Raw genomic sequence first — 20,920 nt, forward strand, 5'->3', positions numbered from 1 at the left:
AAGTAGCGACTTATAATCCGGAAACTACGGTATATTTGATACGATATATTTTCATGGAGAGAGAAATATAAGTTATCAAAGGTTTAAGTTGATTATTTATTCTGTAATCATATTTTCGGTCTTATTCGTTTTTATGTCCTAAAAAGTTACGTTTTAAAAGTCTGGTTTGAGTGGGATCTATAAAAGTTTCCTCTGTTCGGCCCGCAACCTTCAGCGCGTTTTGGATTTTTGCACCCTGAGTTGGACACCCCTGTCTCAAGGGAACTGCAAGACATACCTGCATTCCCTATAAGATGCTGTTGCTGAAGTCTACGACCCTCCACGGGGCTCGACAACCCAAAAACCCTCAATACACGTACACATGCATGTCGCTAAAGCTTAAAGCAGCTCAGGAATAAACTAGACGGATGCAGACAGACAGATCTCCCTCATCACTGCATCGGGAAACAGCTACAGCTTTGTAGACTTAAGAAGTTATCCAATTTTGCCAATTTTTATGTCTGAGTTTTGATACACACTGTAGGAGCAGCTAGCATCAGCAGCCATGTCTGTAGTTTTGATTTCTGTTGGAGGTGCATAGTTCAGGGTTTTACTTCTGCCTCCACCATGTTTCTGGCATCTCAGCCTGTTCACACTCATCTGAACTGTACTGCAGAAATGTATGGATGTGATATCCAGACTTGCAGAACAGTTCAGAAGAGGCCCTTCATGCAGCAAATCAATTACAACAAACATCTCCTTATTCAGATGGATTCCTCCCGCTCACTAAAAGCTGTTGATATTTAACAGAGCTGGCGCCTAAGAACCATGTTAAGCATTCTACAGTTTGTGTTGTTGCTGTCAGATCAGATCGGCTCTCCGTGTCCTTACATGGGGAGGCACGGTGCTGCAGTCACTGCAGACACTCCCCACCTCCTGTGGTGTTTTATGAGCCCTGCTGAGCCCCCAACACACACACACACACACACGCACACATGAAAACAGATGATTTGCTTGCAGCTGAGAAGATCACAGGTGAGGATTTGACCTGGCTTTCTAAGCTCCGCCTACATAACACAAACATGGCTTTGTGCTGAGACATGAACAGTCACCAAAAACATGTATTGATTTGCATTCAAAGTGCACTTAAAAGGAAACCCGAGGAATGAAAGTGTGTAGGGGGAGAAAAAAAAAAGGAAACGCATTGAGGAGGAAGAGAGTGAGCAGAAGAGGATTTAGAGCAGCTGGGAAAAAATCCAAATAAAATGCATATCTGCTCCTATTGGCCAGCTTCTTAATATTTTTTTAATCTATGTATGTGAGCTGAGATAAAGACATGAAGATAGAGGAACTGAATGTTATTGACAGAAAACAGTTGCAGTAATAATGAAGCCAGAAGTTGCGCTAATGAAAAGTAATGAGCTCCAGGGGCAGATCAGGCACTGACACACTGCTGATAACCAAGACGTATGCTTAGGCTGCACTGGGCCCAACTTTTTCTTCTTGAGCATCTGATCTAAAATGAAATATGTGCATCAGTCTCCTGGGTGTTCAGCACGTCACTTAATGATTCATTGACGGAGGGGGGTGTTGATGAAGATACCTTAAGGTCAGTGACGTGACCATAAGGTTGATCTGGTAAAGCGGTTCATCATCTCTTATTAGTGGTTTACTAAGCAACACTCTGAAGCAGGGATGCCCAGCTGATGTTCTCACAGATGCAGAGTGCAGTTTTTGAAATGATTTACAGGCTTGGATGACTTATGACATCAAACTAGTATCTGAGATCAAATGCTCCAACGATAATTGAGCTAAGAAAAAAAATCTTGTGAGTTATGACCAAAAGAGTAGTAAAGTAAATATCCTCACCCTTGTTCTATCCTAAGCACTTTAACGTTGGGAGTTGGGTCATCTAGACCAACCAGACAGCGCTCTGAACCTTTTTTCTTCAATGATTTGTGATCTTTACTGGTGTCCATGGATTACATGGAATCTTTCCACCTTTGTCCACCTATGTCATGGTAGGAATAACACGTCAAAGTGAGGGTGGGGTCATCTAAGATAGCACAATGGTTAATGCCCCACAGAAGTAAACACACTTCTATACATCCAAACATGCCATCTAATTCTACGTTTCCACCAGCCTCTGCAACGAACATTCAAGCGACCACTTTCAATGGAAAGTCTATGTAAACGGCTCTCTGGAGTGAACCACAGTGTGTGGAGTGTTTAACTTTCTTTCAACCTCTCTTTTTTTCTCTTCAAGCCCCCGTGTTTGCGTCTTAGACATATATATTTAGTTGGGGTGTTGGGAAAAAGTCGTTTTGGTGATACATTGCAATAGTTCATTTTAGGGCTTCACGACATGAGGAAAACCTGCAATATGCAATATTAGTGGTCAATATTGCGATGACGATATAACTTGTCTGCGATACATGAAATAGCAAAACATCTAAATACACCATTTATATAATACATCATCACTGCAGCAATTTAATTTAAATAAAAGTCAACATAACTTAAATTACACTCCAAATAACCCTCATCTACGTAGGAGGAGGGCATCAAACATCAGGGGGGTTCATCAATGCACAAAGGGATTAATTTGATCCGTTAAATACATCAAGTTGCCATAAGATTTTTTTAGCATGTTTAAGGTAACCATTTATTAAAATTTTTGCCAACTTTTGCGATGTGAAAATAAATGTGCCATTTATTGTGTGGATCTAGTTCATTTGGCGATACTTGTGTCGATTCAAAATGCTGTCAGGAATTAATTATTTATGGTGTTCCTTAAGCGGCTGACTCTTGTTTTCCACTTAAACCGCTAGTTGGCAGCACCGCCATCTGAGCCTCTTTGAGCAGCTCTACACCGAACAAAACAACAAGATCTCAGCGAGAAGCAGCTTGTATTGTTGTTATGAGTCTTGCACTAATTAGTTTTTACCTAAGATGTTGCTGCCAGTATCCTATAAATACAGGGATTGCTGTGCTTTTTAGCGGGCAGGCTAAGATAAGAACGAGTGAAGCATGGAGCACCAGCCAAAAGGCTATCAGCAAAGCGGGCCAAAGTTCTGCAGAACCTCACAGCAATGGATTCTAGTTTAGCGACCTGATGAATCAGAGTGATGTGTACAACGCTCTGAAAAAAGGCCAACATTGTGGCGATGACAGCTGAAATACCAGTTTACTTCCACGTGTGAGAAAGCGGGGCTGAGGGGTATTCCAGAAAGCAAGGTTAAATTACCCTGACTTTAACACTGAAATCTTACTTACTCTGGGTATGTCGGTTCCAAAACACCGGTTATGAGTTTGCATAATTAACCTCCTCTCGGTAACCCTGATTTAACCCTTGTGCTATCTTAGATGACCCCACCCTTACATTGACGTGTTATTCCTACCATGACAAAGGTGGATAAAGGTGGAAAGATTTCATGTAATCCATGGACACCAGTGAAGATCACAAATCATTGAAGAAAAAAGGTTCAGCACACTGTCTAGTGGGTCTAGATGACCCAACTCCCTATGGTAAAGTGCCTAGGATAGCACAAGGGTTAATGTGCGTGCACTGCGAGTACAACAAGGCATTTTCAAAGGATTGCCGATTTCCTGAGTCACCATGGAAACACGTGGAGAAAAAGAGAGCTTCATACTTCAGTGAGACGGAGTCAGAGGTCTTAATGATGCCGTATGAAGAGCATAAGCTGCTGATCTAACAGCAGCACCAAAGTTACACCTACTTAATTAAATTAATTTGAATGAAAGTTAAATAACTGTCTGATAACTTCGTGTTATTTTTAAGTTGACTTAACTAAAAAAAGCATTTATCTTAACCAAGGCAAATAATTAAGTTAAATCTAATCTTTACAACATTGATCTGTGGTCTTATCACCCTCTCACGGTGGAAAAAACTATTATCTGAGCTTCTTGATCCCTGCTCCTTCACCTCTCTGAAACCAAACTAACCTTCAACTAAACCTGCTCCATACCAGGTTATGTTTAGAGCATAAATTGCTATGGTAACAACATACCCTGACACTTTCAGGTAGAGTTATTTCTAAATCGTACTTTAAAAACAGCAAAAGCAAATGTGTTCTGGTACAATATCAGGATACGTATCCTAGGACGCGTATCGGGATACGTATCGTATCGCCAGACTCTTGCCAATACACACCCCTAACACTTACTATATTTAAGGTCTGGTTTGTGCTAAGCACGGGAAAGTGCGGGGTGGGGGTGAGGTTGCACTGAGTGCGCGCGTTGGGGAAGGTTGATAAGAATTTTATAAAGAGTTTTGGCCTACTTTAGCTCCCACTTTTCTCAGAATGACAACAGAAATTAAGGAAAAAATCCTTCCATTTATACATCTATTTATATATATATATATATATATATATATATATATATATATATATATATATATATATATATATATATATATATATATATATACATACATACACATACATATATAAAATGTAATAAATACATAAGCAATAATAAAAAATAAAAAGGGGGGGCTTATACAAATATACCCTGGCTATCCATAGATACATAACGCCTATATAGTAATAGTAAAACCTGTCCAACACAAGGCCTTCAGCTCCCATCTGTTTGCTCAGTTGTTGGACAGGACAAGTTGAAAGAAGAAAGAAAAAGAAGAAAATGAATAAGACTGGAAAAAGAAGCAAAAAACTTGAACCATTTCACTTTCACTAATAATAATGTAGAGTCTGCGGGAAAATGGTTTCATCTAGAACCGGCTCCACAGGCTCCACCTGCACAGGAACCTGAGAGAACCTTCTCCACAACAGGGTAGCACTGATAGAAGAAACCAGATCATCTCCTCAAAGCTGAAACACTTTTAAATGCCAACCTTTACTATGGATAAAAGTCTTTTTTTGATTTGTTCAATTTTGTTTTGCAGACTTTAATTTGTATTTTGTGTTGTGGTTGCAGTGTTTTGTTTTGTTTTGCCTCAAATTTGTTTAAAAAGGAAAAATCTAAAATTTATATACTGGTAGTTTAAAGTTGAATTGTAGATAACTCTTTTTTTTTGTTCTTAATGATTTATTTTGAAAATTGTATCTGGAAGAAATAATAGTATATAGATATCATACTCTTGAATAAAAGCACATTTTAACATTAGCTATGAATTTAGTACAAACATTTTTATAGTTGTTGATAATTGTTGATAATAATCTAAATAAAGCAACAGAACAACCTAAAGAGCCGTTCGGGAGCCGAAAGAGCAGGTTAGTGAGCCGATCCAACAGAGATGATTCTCTAAGAAGAGCTGGAATTCTCATCACAAGGCATGATTACAGTCCAGTGTGTGAAAACACTTTGAATTTTGCAAAGACCATACAGTTAGGTATAATCTTCCAATTATATGGAAAAACACCACTGGGCAGAACTTTATGAGAGTAAATGTGAATGGATTTACCATTAATTCTTGTTTTTCGTTGTTTGTTTGTACACATATTTAATTTACACTTGATCTTGCAAGAAATACAAGAAAACTGGAAAACTTCACCTGCACTGTTCAGTACCCAGGTATTTATCTGAGTCACACTGGTTGACTTTATTGGCTAAAGATGTCAAGGATCGAATTAAGCATTGTTCAAAATGAACCAATCTGGACTATGACCAGACCACAAATGACCACAACCACAAATTATAATATGACGTTGCACCCCTAATGTGACAGGGAAAATGTGAGCATCAGATCGACTGCCCACTATAACTGTTGAGCTGTGATCACCAGAGAAGCTTTTGAAACAAGATGATCAGCAACAGTCAGGTCACTGACTGTGATGGAGACATCCTCTAAGTTGCTTTCAGAAGTCCTTTGTTGGATCTGGACACACCTATATGTTCTTGCAATTCTTTCTGCTGCACTCTGGTTCAGATCTACTGCTGCAATCCTCAAAAGAACCTCCTAACATTTTAACATCGTTTTTCTCTTCTTGAAAATAACTTATCATATGGGTTTAAACACCATCATAACTTTTTTGGAATCTTTTCAGGTTCCAGCTGTGATCCTTCTCTCTAGGTGAGCCTCAGGTGCTCCGCGTGAACAGCGCTGCAGTCACCATCCGTCACTCACAGACTTCTACATCTCAATACTTTTGATCGGGAATTTATCCCATCCGCAACAACCAACCGTTTCGGCGCGTTCACGTGACGATTTGCATTTGACGTGAATCTGGTTAGACTGGGAACAGCATCCCCGCCGGTCTGCGTCGCATTGCGCCCTGCACCATCCACTCAGCGCACCGCACACCTCGGAGTGACACAGCGACCGCACGCGCAAACACACACATATCTCCATCAAACGCACCTCTTTCACACCTCACTGTCCACCACATTCGCCACCCCCTTTATCCTCAGGATGATGAAGAGGAGCTGCCCTGCTCCTCACTGCGGTAAACTCCGCTTAGAAATACGCGCGCACACACACTCCGTGCCACACGAACACCCACCGTTCTCAAGAACTGGATCTCGTCCTCGCCGTCTCCTCCGTCAGCCATGGTGAGGTCTGTGGGAGAGGCTGGAGCTGCTGCGCCTGACAAATGCTGAGACGGCGAGTGCCCGCGCGTGCGCGCACATTCGGTCATCCGGCAGGGGAAAAAAGCGCAGCAGAGGGACTAGTGCATCATTAAACGGAGCGCGCGCGCTACTGTCTTGAGGCGGAGTTGCACAGGTGTGAGCGAGAGCGCGTGCGTGGTCAGCATCGGGTGATTGGCGCACTCTGTCGGTGAACATGTGAACATTCAAACTAACCATTTAACCATTGTGCTATCCTAGGCACTTTAACATTGGGAGTTGGGTCATCTAGACCCACTAGACAGTGCGTTAAACCTTTTTTCTTTTTATAGATTAATTCACCTTGTGCTTTCTGAGAAGTATTCCCAAGTAGTAGCAAATAAATATATATCAGCAAAGGGCCCAAAACCGACCCTTGATGATGAACAACACTGGTGCACCTCAGGGAACTGTACCATCGCTTTTTCCCTTTTACACTCTAAACTGCTGACTTTAAAGAAGACTCCAGGACGGGACGTGCTGAAGACTGCTTTACTCAACAACTTGAAAACAACCCATACAGTCCTGAACTCTCGCTACTGCCCCACCCAGTGGGTCTGTTTCTCATGACATCCCCTTATCTAGGGTTTAACCCCCAACATGTATCATACCACATCTCTCTTTCTTAAAACAAAACATTCATCTTCTTAACCGTTTATTCCCTTTCGGGGTCACGAGGTTGCTGGAGCCTATCCCAGCCACTTGGGCGTAGGCAAGGGATACCCTGGACTGGTCGCCAGTCTGTCGCAGGGTGGAATATCCTCAATCACACATCCATTCACTCTAACACTCACACCTATGGACAATTTAGAGTTGCCAATCAACCTATGAAGCATGTTTTTGGATGGTGGGAGGAAGCCGGAGACCCCGGAGAAAACCCACGCATGCACGGGGAGAACATGCAAACTCCACACAGAAAGGTCCCCCATTGATGTTGTGTTTTTCACGTCCCCCAGCCGGGACTTGAACCGGGGGCCTTCTTGCTGTGAGGCAAGGGCGCTAACCACTGCGCCACCATGCAGTCAAAAAAAACAAAACAAAGAGTATTTATACATCTTTACTTATATACCAAAATCAATTATGACACTTTTTTTTCAAACCTTCCCATTCAAATTAACTTAAAAAAAACATCCTTTTTTTTATTCTGTTTTTTTTTTTCATTTACAAGCCTAACTGGTTTTCTGACCACTTGTACAGTCTCTGTGATGTTTTCTCCGCTGTGTGGTGTCTGGTCTGTTGGAGCTGAAGTAGGTGCATCTTCTCTCACAGGTTCATCAACAGGTTCGACTCCCTCACTGTTGGTCTGCAATGACACCAGGTGGTGTCGGTTTCTTCTCAGTGTGCCCTGAGGCACTTTGATGCGATATGAGCGAGGAGCCCTGTGCCTTCAGCTCTTGCATCTGTGATCCAGACCTCTTCCCCAGGAACCAGTGGTTCCAGGTGTGTCGCTTGTCAAAGTTTCTTGCATTTTTCCACCTAAAGTACTTGGGTGTGCACCTTGACCAGAAACTGGACTGGACAGAGCAGACTTAGGCTCTTTGTAACCCTTGTGCTATCTTAGATGGCATGTTTGGATGTTTAGAAGTGTGTTTACTTCTGTGGGGCATTAACCATTGTGCTATCTTAGATGACCCCACCCTTACATTGACGTGTTATTCCTACCATGACAAAGGTGAATAAAGGTTGAAAGATTTCATGTAATCCATGGACACCAGTGAGGTTCACAAATTATTGAAGAAAAAAGGTTCAGAGCACTGTCTAGTGGGTCTAGATGACCCAACTCCCAATGTTAAAGTGCCTAGGATAGCACAAGGGTTAAGAAAGGACAGAGTAGGCTGTTCTTCCTGAGAAAGCTAAGTCCTTTGATGTGTGTACCGACATGTTGCTCCTTTTTTTTTATCAGTCGGTGTGGCGAGTGCTGTTTTCTATGGGGTTGTATGCTGGGGTGGCAGCATGACCACAAGGGATTGCAATTGGTTGGACAAACTGATAAAGAAGTGGGCATCTGTGATCAGGAGGAGGGTGGACTCTGTGGGAACTGTCCTGCAGACGAGGATGAGGGCCTTAATGCAAAGCATCCTCGACAATCCCAGACATCCTTTGTGTAACCCTTGTGCTATCCTAGGCACTTTAACATTGGGAGTGGGGTCATCTAGACCCACTAGACAGTGCGCTAAACCTTTTTTCTTCAATGATTTGTGATCTTCACTGGTGTCCATGGATTATATAAAATCCTCTTCACATTTATCCACCTTTGTCATGGTAGGGAGAACACGTCAATGTAAGGGTGGAGTCATAGGATACCACAAGGGATAACACGATGTCTGCACAGAGGAGTACACAGAGTAATGGGCTCCTTTCCCTGCGCTGCAGGACAGAGCGCTTTAGGAACTCATTTGTCCCTTCAGCCATCAGGCTGGGTAACCCTCGTGCTATCCTAGGCACTTTAACATTGGGAGTGAGGTCATCTAGACCCCACAAGACAGTGCGCTGAACCTTTTTTGTTCAATGATTTGTGATCTTCACTGGTGTCCATGGATTACACTAAATCCTCTTCACCTTTATCCACCTTTGTCATGGTAGGGATAACACGTCAATGTAAGGGTGGGGTCGTAGGATAGCACAAGGGTCAAAAACTCAACAGACTCCTCAAAAAGCACCAGAAGGTCTGCAGATTAAATGACATGAAGGATCCCACAGATGTACTGGAGTGCCAACTATAGAGCAAATACAGTACATCCAGCCGATGTACTCTTTGCTTAATGCTAGTTGAAGTCCAAGTGAAGTCATTCAATTCACTTTTATTTATATAGCCCAATGTAACGACAATAGTTGACGATTCACCAGCACAAAACAGGGCCTGTTAATGCTGTTCTCAGCTGATTGAATCAACTCAGTACCCCAGTACCTGGCAGGTTTAGAAGATCCATTTTTGAGAGCGTGGGTGGAGGGAGCAAGGCTGGCGCAGTGCCGGATTTTTTTTCTAGGTCACGGTAGAGGAACGCTGGCATTCCTTTGAGGAATAGTGGGTTGGATTTCTGCCCATCAGTGTAACGTAAAGCTGAGTTTCTAGTCAAGAGTTGATGGTCCAAAAGCAATTGAAGATCACAAACCAGCAGTCACTGCGTTATCAGTAACATTAATCAAATAGCAGACAGATTGAGTGTAGCGTACTCCATTAATATAAACGTCAATTGATTGTTTCAGCTGTACACAAGTGCAACACCGCTAATTTTGAATAACATTTGCTCAAGAAATTACCTTTTGTACCAAAGAGAAAGAAATCTATTCGTTGTGATGTCAGTCAGTTCTTTTAGGTTTAAGTCTTCAATCACAACAAAGCAGAAAACAGTGTGCAGGATAATGTGGTAAAGAAAAATGGTTGTAGCCTCATGTTTTCAATCAGATAAAAAGATGGTTTCTTTACTAAATATTGGTAATTTCCTAATTTGGCACTTGGGATGTTTTAATTCATAGCTGCTTTAGGTCAACAGGTATGACATTTGTTGAAGTAAAAAATCTAATGTATACAATTTTAAGACAAAGGTCTACAAACTTGGATGGAAAAGTCAATAAAACAGCTCGAATCTGATGTATAACAACAGCTGTATAACTGTTTCAAGAGTAAATATAGATTGGGGACGTCATCTTTTTGATTTTTAATAGTCTCATCTTGCAGGTAGCTAATTAACCATATCGCTAATGTTGGTTAATCAGCCAATAATCAGTTTTTTCCCCTTGATGCCTGATTTTATTTCCAGCTATGAAAATATTCATTAGTTTTTGCTTTCAAGTCTATGATAAATTAAGGTATTCTTGGAGCCTTTTGATGCACATTTGTAGGGTATAAGAACCAAGTGCAACCAGAATTTCAGTCTTACCTGTGAAAAAGTAAAGACCAACTGAGTGGCAGAATACTGTCCATGTGGGACCACCCAAACTAGGGGTGGGTGGGTTAAGACCCAAACGGTTTCAAAGACTGACTACAGCTCACCGCAGTCAAATGTTGTACAACAAATATACCAGTCAGGTGTGTGGAAGCTAAGGGACTTAAAGTAGGATCTATTGTCGACTGTAGAGCAGTTTGTACAGCAGCAAAAAGTTCATTTTCTTATTGTCAATCTTTAGGATGGCAGCTATTTTGAGTCAGAGTTTGTCTTATACGTCACTGTTTGGGTTAAAGGCTGATTTACACTAGTATGTCCGCGAGCATCTCTGTTGCATTGGATTGACACAGAAAAATAGAATGTTCATTAATAAATCAGAACGTTTACATTCCCCTCCATCATTTTTCAGTCTAACATCTGTCCCTCTGCATAGCGAAGCAAACTTAACCTACAAGTTTTATTTCCAGTCCATTGACGTGTCAATTTCGTGGTGTTTAAGTGCACACACGATTACGCACGTTACCACAGCAGATAACATCATCGTCCATTTTTGTCATGATTGACGAAAGTTTAAGTTTGGAAGTCCAAAAACACTTCATGTATGACACAAAACATACATTTTACAAGGACTCAGTGAGGAAGGAGAGGGCATGGCACCTGATTCCTAAAGTTTTGGACTAACTATTCGACACAGGGGTGTTGGACAAAAAACTTCTCCGGAAGCCAAGAGGGAGGGGGGAGCCGACCGGAGACGCAACAAAGACAATTTAAACTAACTGATCATCGTGACACCGGCTTCCCACGCACCGCACAGACCAGTGTAAATCCAACGTAACATTGGTTTTTCTGCGATACTCAATGGGCACACAGGGGCAGGATTTTTACCCCCCCACCTGGTACAAAGGGACTTTTACACGTCCCACAACGGTCAGAGTTTAAGGTCAAGCCACAAACAGACCAAGGAAATAAAAACAGGACAACATTGTTCTTTAGAAAATTGTTATGACAGAAATTGTAGTGTCAAATTACTTACAATAATAAAAATATTAGAGTTCTGAATCAGTCTCTAAAAAACATATTCTAAGCTGATGCTAAGATTCCCGGCATTTGGAGACCGTACCAAAATGTTTTGTGATCCAAAAAGCAGCCTATCCCATCAACAGGCAAACACTAAATATATTATAATCATTTCACTACAATAGCTTAAAGTTACATTCCTACATTACATCATTCATTGGTGGAATAGGACAACTGTTCACATACAAAATATTTAAATCCATAACCCACTGAAAAGCTGCTACAGAAAAGCAGTCTAGCACAGGCAGCTGGGAAGGGTCGACTTGCCTGAGCTACAAATAACCAGATGATGAGACGACAGAAGGGAAAAATAACAGCAATTACAGAAAAAGCATGGGCTTTGGAATTATCTTTTTTCCATTGGGCCTGCAACCTTCAGACAGTTGAAAACTGTTTTAGCGTTCTAGTTAAAATCATGATTTTCATTAAAATGTTTTCAGATCTTAAAAGCTTAACAACAGCATGACTTCATTTGAGGTAAAAAAAAAAAAAACACAAAAAGAAAAAAATCTCTTAATCTCCTGACACTAGGTGACACGTTGGATTGAAGTTTCTGCTGGGGGGGGGGGGGGGGGGGGGGGGGGGGGTCGACAACTTCTTTCTTGAAAGCTGTTAGTGTTTGCATCAATCTCCGTCTCAAATTTGGACTTAGATTTTATCAGCTTTTGGAGCTGAAACTAAAGTCATCGGTCTGATGCCCCCTTCCCTGTGTATCTTGCAAAGTTTGACCCAAGGTGGGGGGTTGAAGGCACGCTGGAATGAAGGCTGCTGGTTATTAAGGCTTCAGAGCGAGGCATCATGGGAGCTGGCAGAGCACACTGCTCTGGAATGTGTTTTGGGGGGGGGGGGACGGGGGGGGGGGACTGATGTTGGGATCGTCAGACTGCAGCGTTCCTCACATTGTTCTCCAGGACATACCTGAAGCAAAGAGAGAAAAGTTTACAAACATAAACATGCGTGGAGAAGTAGAGGATCCCCACCCTGCCTTACCTCCATTCTGTGCCATTTCACTGCCACTAATAAAATGCTCTGAACAACACTAAAGTCTGGCTTTCATTCCAGACAAACTCACTTACTGCCACCAGGGCAACACACCAACAAGTAGATCAAGACCGGTTGCTATGGTTAACAAACAAATATACCATATATATCAAACATAAAAGAATAAATAAGTGATTTCCTGGATTCATTTTTTACATTGTGTCTCACAGCTGAAGTGTGTCTATGATGAAAATTAAAGACCAAACTCATCTTTTTACTTGTAGAATCTGTGACTGAAAATACTTTACATAGGAAAATAAGACCACTTGAGCCAAATTTTTTGATCAGATCAACATAATATAGTTGTTTTCTAAAAGTTTCCCCTCTCTCTAAAAAGGTTGCAGTGATCCTCCACAAAATGCCCTGATTACAGCTCTACTTACAGGTACCGGTTTACAGCAGCAGGGGGCACAGCTGGGACATTCACAAACTCAGCTTCAGAGTAGAATGCTTTAAAGTATTTACACAAACATACATTCTATATTTGAATGATCAACTGTACATAGTAAATCTGAACAGAATGGTCAATAAACCAGTTTAACTCAGTTTAACACAAACAGGTGGAATAATTCTTCAAAGCGTGTTGTTCAAGTGGCCAGAGTTTCTCATTAAAAGGGGGAAGCTCTATGATCCAATCTGAACCAGGAGTTTTTTTCACTTAGCTTATGCCTGGGCTGGGGTATGAACACACGTTCTGAAATATTTTCAAGCACCATTATGCTGCAGTGTTTCAATAGAAGATAATCTGCTGATCCAGAGCCCTGAGATACTCGACGTAGACTTCATCCATCCCCCTGAATTTTCTGCCAATCAATCTTTAGCCTCTTCACCCCTCTCCACTGTGGAGTGGAGCAGGAAGCTTGTGGCCTGCCCAGCATTTTTTCATCTGCTCCTGATTCACAACAATTTGGATAAAAAATACTCAGAAATGCAATTATAACCATAATTTTCTTTATATATGTCCTCAGTCATCAGAAAAATGCCACAAGAACATGTTAAAAACCTCAAAAACATGATTTGTATCAGTGGGTCGTTAAAAGTATTTTTCCATGGTCTCACCAAGCTCCTTCCAGACCAGAATTTGGCCTCAGTACCAGCAAAAAAAAGTAATCTGCATATATGCATGCAATATATATATTATATATAAATAGTCACCTTAAATGTGCTAAAACAATCTTATGGAAGCTTGGAGTATTTAAGGAAACAAATAAATCCCCTTTATGCATTTGACCAATTGAATTTACCCCTTTATGTTAGATGCTGGCCTCCTATGTAGCCGAGGCTCATTTGGAGTGTAATTTTAGTTATGCTGACTCTCATTTAAATTAAACTGTTGCAGTGAAATGGAAATTATGTATTTAGTCATTTTGCTATTTGTTCATGTATCGCAATTAATATTGTCATCGCAATGTTGAGCACTAATATCGCAAATCGTGGGTTTTCCTTGTATTGTGCAGCCCTATACAGTGCTTAAAATATTTTGAACTCACACCACTTTTCATTGTACCTGGCTGCAAGACCAGTGACAAAGGTCATGTTTACTCCAGGACAGAGAGTAAGCCTAGAGGCTGCTGGGTTGGCATAACAACTGGAAGAGGAAACTCAGCATTTGTTTGGCACATAAAAAGCAGATTTTACTCTGCACTGTACTTCCAATCTACTTATGTTACAAAACATCCAAAATGCTTACCAAAAGTCATTTACCTTCCTCCTTTGCTAACCAGTAAGCTAACCATTCGGATACAGCGTCCATCATGGCTGGGGACTTTAACTGCAAATTGAAAGAAAGTGAGGCTGGAACTTTAAACATCCAATCCCCCCACTAGAGGAAAGTGGACTCCAAACCACTGCTAAACATCCTTCAGGGAAAGCTGCAAGGTTCAATCTGTTCCCCTCATTCTGAAAATTAGACCGTGTTACCATTATCTTTATCTGACACCAGAGATAAACAAAGCTACAAGGAGGAAGCTCTGGTGCCGGACAGACCAATCAGAGACTGGCCTAAAGTATCTGCAGGAAGACACGGACAGGAATACGTTTCAAGATGGTTCTAGCAATGGCCTTGACTCATTTACTGAAATTGCGGTGGATTTCATTAGGAAACTAGAAGATAAAGACTTTATTTTTTAGATATCACCTTTGTTGGTAAAGCTCATAAATTCTACACAACGCTGAAGTCTCTACAGCAGCAAAGAAAGCTAAATTGCGCTATAGGACAAAGCTGGTTTCACAGATAAGAGCATAGCAACCACAGAGGATTGTGACCTATGATGTCCTGCAGACCCATGCACGAGACTTGTAACTTGGCTCTGGTTGACGAGCTAGGCAGCTTTTATGCTTGCTTCAAGGCTGACACCCAAAGAAGCTGATATTCTACCCAACACCACCCCAGTTTTTTTTACCGTGTTTATTATTACACTTGTTTAAACAATCTTCACACTCTTCTGTGATTGTAAATTATGTTTAATATTTATCCTTTATTCTTATTCATGACCAAATAGTTCGCTTTTTATTAATTAGTTGCAAATTATTTGTTGTTGTTTTTTTCAAATGACTGAACCTGCACTGTTAGCTGTGTATTAATAGCCAATAACTAGCTGTCACTTTAAAAATAAATAAATGATGCACTGACCTAAGAGCATTTTAAATTTCGCTGTACGTGTGACAATGACAAATCCCTTTACAACTATCCATCCATCCATCCATCCATTCATGATTTGAGAAGGACGTTCAACATCGTAAAGCAAGGGTGTCAGAATCCAGGCGTCAAGGGGCGGTGTCCAACCTGTTTTTGACCTAACCTGCCACTGAAGCCCCTTATTGGGTAAATACTCCTGATCCGAGTAATCGGTAATCTTCAACCATCTTCACAAAGCACCAGCTTCTTCAAAAGGTCTGTAGAAGTTCTAGTTCCTGTGAAGCCCCAACCCACATAACTGAACAAATGCTGCCTTTTAGCACTGACATCATTGGTGATTAAGTGTTTTGAGCAGTCTGTCAAGAACTGTTTCACTTCCTCCCTGCCCACCAGGAACAGCTACACTTTAGCTAAGATGTCTACAGAATCTCAGGCAGAGATGGCATGCATGTTCATACTTACATCTGATCTCCCTCCAGAGACTTCTGGATTTCAAGCAGAACATCTGCAAAGAAACAACACAGTAAAAAGCCCGCCAGCAGACCCCCAACCACTATCACCTGACAGAGCAGAGTTACACCACAGCAGCTTCAGGACAGACAGGAGCGCTGCTCTTCATACTCACTCTCGTCATTCAGCAAAGCATGCTCCATAACACGTCTAGCTGAGCTCTCTGCAACACAGCAGCAGGCAGAACACACATCAGCGCACAGACACACACAGGTAGCAAATCCATCTGAGCAGCAGCTCTACATCAACACACACGCACGTGAAGCTGCTCCATGATCTGCACATTTACCTGGATCCTCATTCTCGCAGGTGCTCCTGCAGAGAGAAGATAAAAGATGCTCAAAGAGCAGAGAATAATAAAGGAAGATGAAGCATGCTAACGTACAGATGAGCGGATGAAGGTCCGTCCAGTTGAGGACGACGCTGGTTGGAATTATCCTTCAAAATGGGCACCTCCACCAGGCAGCGAGGCTCCACCAGGCAGCGGGTAGACAGAGAGAAGCGCTCAAACTCTGATGGGGAGATCAGGTAGAAGCCTGTGGGTAGAGACTGCGTTAGAACGTTTGATTCAGTTTGGTTTTGTAAAAGTTTGCCTCCTAGGTTTACCCTGGCCGTGCTTTGTAAAGACGCAGGAGGCAATGCCACTAACGTCCTCGCGCCGAATGCAGGGGTGCTGGACCTGCATTTTGATGTGTGGGACGGATATGGCGTGCACGTCCCCCTGGTTGGTCAGAACCAGCAGCCCGCTTTCACCATAGTCTTCTGTGCGATTGCTTCCAAACCAAGCGACGCCCACCTTCCTCACCCTGGAGCCATCTATCGCAGTCAGCTTCAACTTTGTCTTGGCACTCACCTTTGGCAGAGTAAAAACCTAAAGAAAAACAAGACGCTTTAGCACGACCAGACTCCCATCACACGTGTGAAGGCAAGGACAGGAATTACAATAGTCTTTAAATAGTTTTGATGTACTATACCATTGCAGAGTTCACAGAGCTGGAGTACTTTTATATAAAACAGAAGAACAGATTTACAAACTCGGCCCTCCTGTTCCTGTGTGAGGGGCTGACTCTGGAGCAAATTAAGAGACAGCACCACAAGGTAAAAGTATCTGTAGTAGTTTATTCAGTAAAGTTAACCCTTTGGAGCCAGCCAAAGCTGTAAGTGCAGGTGTGAGCCACACAGGTGGTCTTATCTATGTTCTCTGTTCTTCATTGAGACCAGTTTAGAGGGTGTGTGCTTGCAAACCTTGAACTGTTCTTCGGAAACCACCAACAGGTGGTGTGAGCCGTGCATGTCTGGCGAGCGAGCGAGGTCATGGGCAACTTCTAGAGGCTCCGGAAGAGGAGTACCGTGCCCGTCTAGAACTACCACACCAACCACCGGGGCTCGATGCATCAGCTGGATCTCCTTAGCTGGAGAAAAAAACAGATAAATCAATAGAAAACAGGATCGTGAACGTGAGCCTGAGGGAGTCAGAGTCTGCACCTCACCTGGCTGAGCAGTGATTAGCTCCTCGCCTCTGTGTTCCATGGTAGGAAGGTGAAGAATGTAAGCGAACACACAGCCTCCATTAGTGCCCGCCCAGAGAGAGGGAGTGTTATGTGTACCTGTCAGGACATAAGAGGTGGTCGTACATTAAAAAGACACAAAACAAGCATCCATGCACACTGCTGAAAGGTCACTCACTGTCCGTTAGGAAGGTGTCCGCAAAGTACAGTACGCGCACAAGTCCAGTGAAGGAGTCGTCTGAGGAGCGCGCCTCAATTTTTCTTTGTACCGGAGCCAGCTCCATTTCAGCCAGCTCGGCTTCCAGGCGGGCGTTGGCCTCTTGCAACTGTTTGGAGTCAACACAAAGATCAGGCTCCTCAGGTTCAAAGCTCTGACAACAGGTTGTTGCCCACAAGCTGTACCTTAGCAGAGCTGTTGACATGATGCTTCCTGAGAGACACTCTGCTACGCCTGATCCTCCTGAAGGACTGCCGCAAAGACTTCTTGATGCTCTTCACTCTGGACAGCGGTCCCTCCATGGCCAGCTGGTCGCTGGGATTCAGAGTACATCTGCAATTTGTAGAGCCAATGAAGTCTTTTAGAGACCCACTCCATGGGTGTTTTAGGTGTTTGTAACATGTTCTTGTGGCATTTTTCTAATGGAGGACATGTATAAAGAAAATTGAGCTCAAAATTACATTTCTGAATACTTCTTTATTTGAAGTAGTTGAATATGCAGACGGAAAAAGTGCAGTTTGAAAAAGAGCTTATTTGTGCCGTAGAAAGTACACTGGGCAGGCCACAGGCTCCCTGCTCCGCATCATTCTGATGTATGCACTTGTAGACAAATAGATCCATGACCGTCTTTGTTTTCCTTGTCTGAGCTGGGATCTGGCTCAAAACTGTACGGCTGGATAGTTCCAATACTGCTCAGCATTTTTGTCGCAGTAGTAATATTGGGTTAGGGGTGTGAGGGGCTTAACTACTGCCGCTCTACAGAAACTATTTCTTAGAAAACGACACAGGCTTTTTGATTTGGCCATAAAAACAGCATAATCATAATTAGTAGACCCCTGGGAATACTTTTTTAGTGGAATTTTAATCATCAGCCATGGGGATTATAGAAGCCATAAATATAACAGCGCATTCACCTCTTCATATAAACCTTTGACCTAAATGTATGCAAGCATTCAAATTGACATGATGAAATTTAGCTCCTGTGCTAACTCTGGCATATTTATGTTAAAGCAGCTGCTGAAACATTGTTTAATATGCATTGTCCTAATTCAAATAAAAATAAAAAAAAGCATTCAAATTGTTATTTGAATGCTGAAACCTGAATGTTTCAAAACAACAACTCAGACTTTTCAGATTTCATACACGAGAACTTTATAAACCCAGAACGTAAAAACAATCAAAGCTAGTGTGAGACAAATTTGTAACAGCCTGTAATGCTTCACCATATTTCATTTCGGATGTTTGCACATGATCTTTACAGTTCCTTTGTTCCTTACTTGACCAGGACGTTCTTTTTCTGTTGGTAATCGAAAAGACCAAAGCCATGGCTGGTGCCAAAAGCCACCAGCTTCCACTCCGAGTGCAGAATGAGGGCAGTGACCACAGCAGGAGGCTGACACTGCACCAGGGTGAAGGGCTGGAAGCCCGGGGGAAACTGCACCGGGTCCTCACGAACATCCAGCTGAGTGTGACCCTTTTAAGAAAAAGGTGTTCTAGCTCCTTCTCGGACTCAGGTAGGTTTACGTTGTATGAGATCTTTACCTTCCAGCGAAAGCCCTCTTGACCCTGCAGCAAATCTACAACCTGAGCCTCCACCGTTTGCTCTGCAGCTTCATCATTCAGCTCCAGAACCATGATCTGCAACAAAAGACCATTAATCTCACTTCAGGGCCATCCTCCTAATCATTATTCATGTGAATCCACAACTGTGACCTCAGTTATGGATGTTGGTTTCTCAGATCAGTCGTGCAGGTTTTCAACTGTTACTGGTCTTGTCACACAGAAACTTCCAAAGATAATTGTTAGAAGGCGTTGTCTCCACCCTGAAGTGGCTGCGAACTTCAACTCACATTTGGAACACAACCAACCAAATACTCTACTAAGTTCATCTGTTGATTCATCTGTCCAAAATTTCAATAACAAACTTAGAGTTTTGCCTTGATTGATGCTACAAAGCTTCTGAAAGTGATTTCCCAATTTAAAACTAAAACCTGTTCTCTTGATCCTCTCCTCACCTCACTTTTTAAGTCAGTGTGTTCGTCCTGTGAGGAGGAGCTCGTGAATATCGTTAACTACTCTCTCCAGACTGGGATCTTCCCCACGTCCTTAAAGACTGCTATGGTGAGATCCACCCTGAAGAAGAGCGGTTTAGATGTTTCAAATCTAGTCAATTACTGACCAGTGTCAAACCTGCCATTTTTAAGTAAAATGCTAGGAAAACTCGTTTTTATTCAGCTAAATGATTTTAATAATAAAAATAATATTTGATGAAAATTTCAGTCTGGTTTTAGACCACATCACTCCACAGAAACGGCGCTGGTTAAGGTTAGGAATGATCCCAGGTCCAACACTGACAGAAAGAAAACATCAGTTTTAGTATTGCTGGACCTGAGTGCAGCCTTCGACACAGTTGATTACTCAGTTCTTTTAAACAGACTCCATGACGTGGTTGGAAACACTGGAACAGTTCTCAGATTTTAATGTCAGAGTAAATGATGTGTCATCTGGGAGGCACGGACTGACATGTGATGTGCCACAAGGTTCATTCCTTGGCCCTACACTTTTTAACCTTTATTATATGCTTTCGCTTGGAAATGTCATCATGAGATATCGCATAAACATTCATAGTTGTGCTGATGGCAACCAGTTATATGTGGCTGTGTCTCCTGATGACCTGGGACCCATTGATTATCTTTTAAGTTGTGTTTTAGATATTGAAACATGGATTGGAGAGAACTATTAAAGCTCAATCAAGACAAAAGAGACATTTTAATTGTTGGTCCTGAGGCTGAGAGAGAAAGGGTCCAATCCTACTTATCAACTTTTATCTGAATGTGTGCAGTAAAGTCAGAATCCTCTGTGTGGTTTTAAATGCAGATCTTACCTCTGAAGCACACACAAACCAATTTACAAAGACTGCCTTTTATCATCTTAGAAATATTGCCTGAGTGAGACCCTCTCTGTCCAAAGCCAGTGCTGAAATATTAATCCATGCTTTTATAACAACTAGAATAGATTTTTGAAATGCTCTTCTTTTTGGTATTAATAAAAATACTATCAATCAGCTGCAGCTAGTACAAAACTCGGCTGCACGCCTTCTAACTAGAACCAAAAAGAAGGAGAGCATCGTACCGATTTTGAAATCTTTGCACTGGCTCCCAGTCAGCTTTAGGATAAATTTAAAGGTTCTTCTATTAGTTTGCAAAGGTTTGACTGGCACTGGCCACGTATTTTTATTAGATCTAATTTAGGTTTATGAATCTCCCAGAGCCCTCATTTGCAGGTGGAGGTCTGCTGGTGGTCCCAAAGGTCAGAACCCACAAGAAGGCCTCATTTCAGCACTGTAGGCCTCGCCTGTGGAACAGCCTGCATGAGGACGCAAGGGCTTTATCCACTGTGGAGGGTTTCATCATATCATTTGTATCATATCGTCTCTGATTTTATGATTTTATGTTAAGCACTTTGGATGCTTCTG

At 42.0% G+C, this 20,920-nt stretch overlaps 2 protein-coding genes across 7 annotated transcripts in view; both read right to left on the reverse strand.

Annotated features, from left to right (window-relative positions):
* LOC101172231 (ryanodine receptor 2) overlaps nt 1–6,663 on the reverse strand; it is a 310,508-nt gene extending 303,845 nt beyond the window's left edge. Inside the window, exon 1 of one of the 2 annotated variants that reach the window (XM_023949560.1) lies at nt 6,465–6,663. In XM_023949560.1, coding sequence (XP_023805328.1) covers nt 6,465–6,599 — 135 coding nt within the window. In that variant the 5' untranslated portion in view covers nt 6,600–6,663. The remainder of the gene's footprint in view (nt 1–6,464) is intronic. The other variant, XM_023949561.1, reaches the window with a different exon arrangement.
* A 4,773-nt stretch (nt 6,664–11,436) lies between these two features.
* Nucleotides 11,437–20,920, reverse strand: part of llgl2 (LLGL2, scribble cell polarity complex component) — a 31,590-nt gene continuing 22,106 nt past the window's right edge. For 3 of the 5 annotated variants that reach the window (XM_023949406.1, XM_023949404.1, XM_023949405.1), the window contains 12 exons: nt 18,988–19,083; nt 18,723–18,919; nt 17,631–17,778; nt 17,407–17,554; nt 17,211–17,327; nt 16,966–17,132; nt 16,327–16,591; nt 16,106–16,256; nt 15,980–16,035; nt 15,836–15,883; nt 15,673–15,715; nt 11,437–12,449 (listed from right to left, as the gene is read on the reverse strand). In XM_023949406.1, the coding sequence (XP_023805174.1) occupies nt 12,410–12,449; nt 15,673–15,715; nt 15,836–15,883; nt 15,980–16,035; nt 16,106–16,256; nt 16,327–16,591; nt 16,966–17,132; nt 17,211–17,327; nt 17,407–17,554; nt 17,631–17,778; nt 18,723–18,919; nt 18,988–19,083 (1,476 nt within the window). In that variant the 3' untranslated portion in view covers nt 11,437–12,409. The remainder of the gene's footprint in view (nt 12,450–15,672; nt 15,716–15,835; nt 15,884–15,979; nt 16,036–16,105; nt 16,257–16,326; nt 16,592–16,965; nt 17,133–17,210; nt 17,328–17,406; nt 17,555–17,630; nt 17,779–18,722; nt 18,920–18,987; nt 19,084–20,920) is intronic. The other 2 variants (XM_023949407.1, XM_023949408.1) reach the window with 2 other exon arrangements.

Source organism: Oryzias latipes, chromosome 19, assembly GCF_002234675.1.
Source record: "Oryzias latipes chromosome 19, ASM223467v1".
NCBI classification, from domain to species: Eukaryota; Metazoa; Chordata; class Actinopteri; order Beloniformes; family Adrianichthyidae; genus Oryzias; species Oryzias latipes.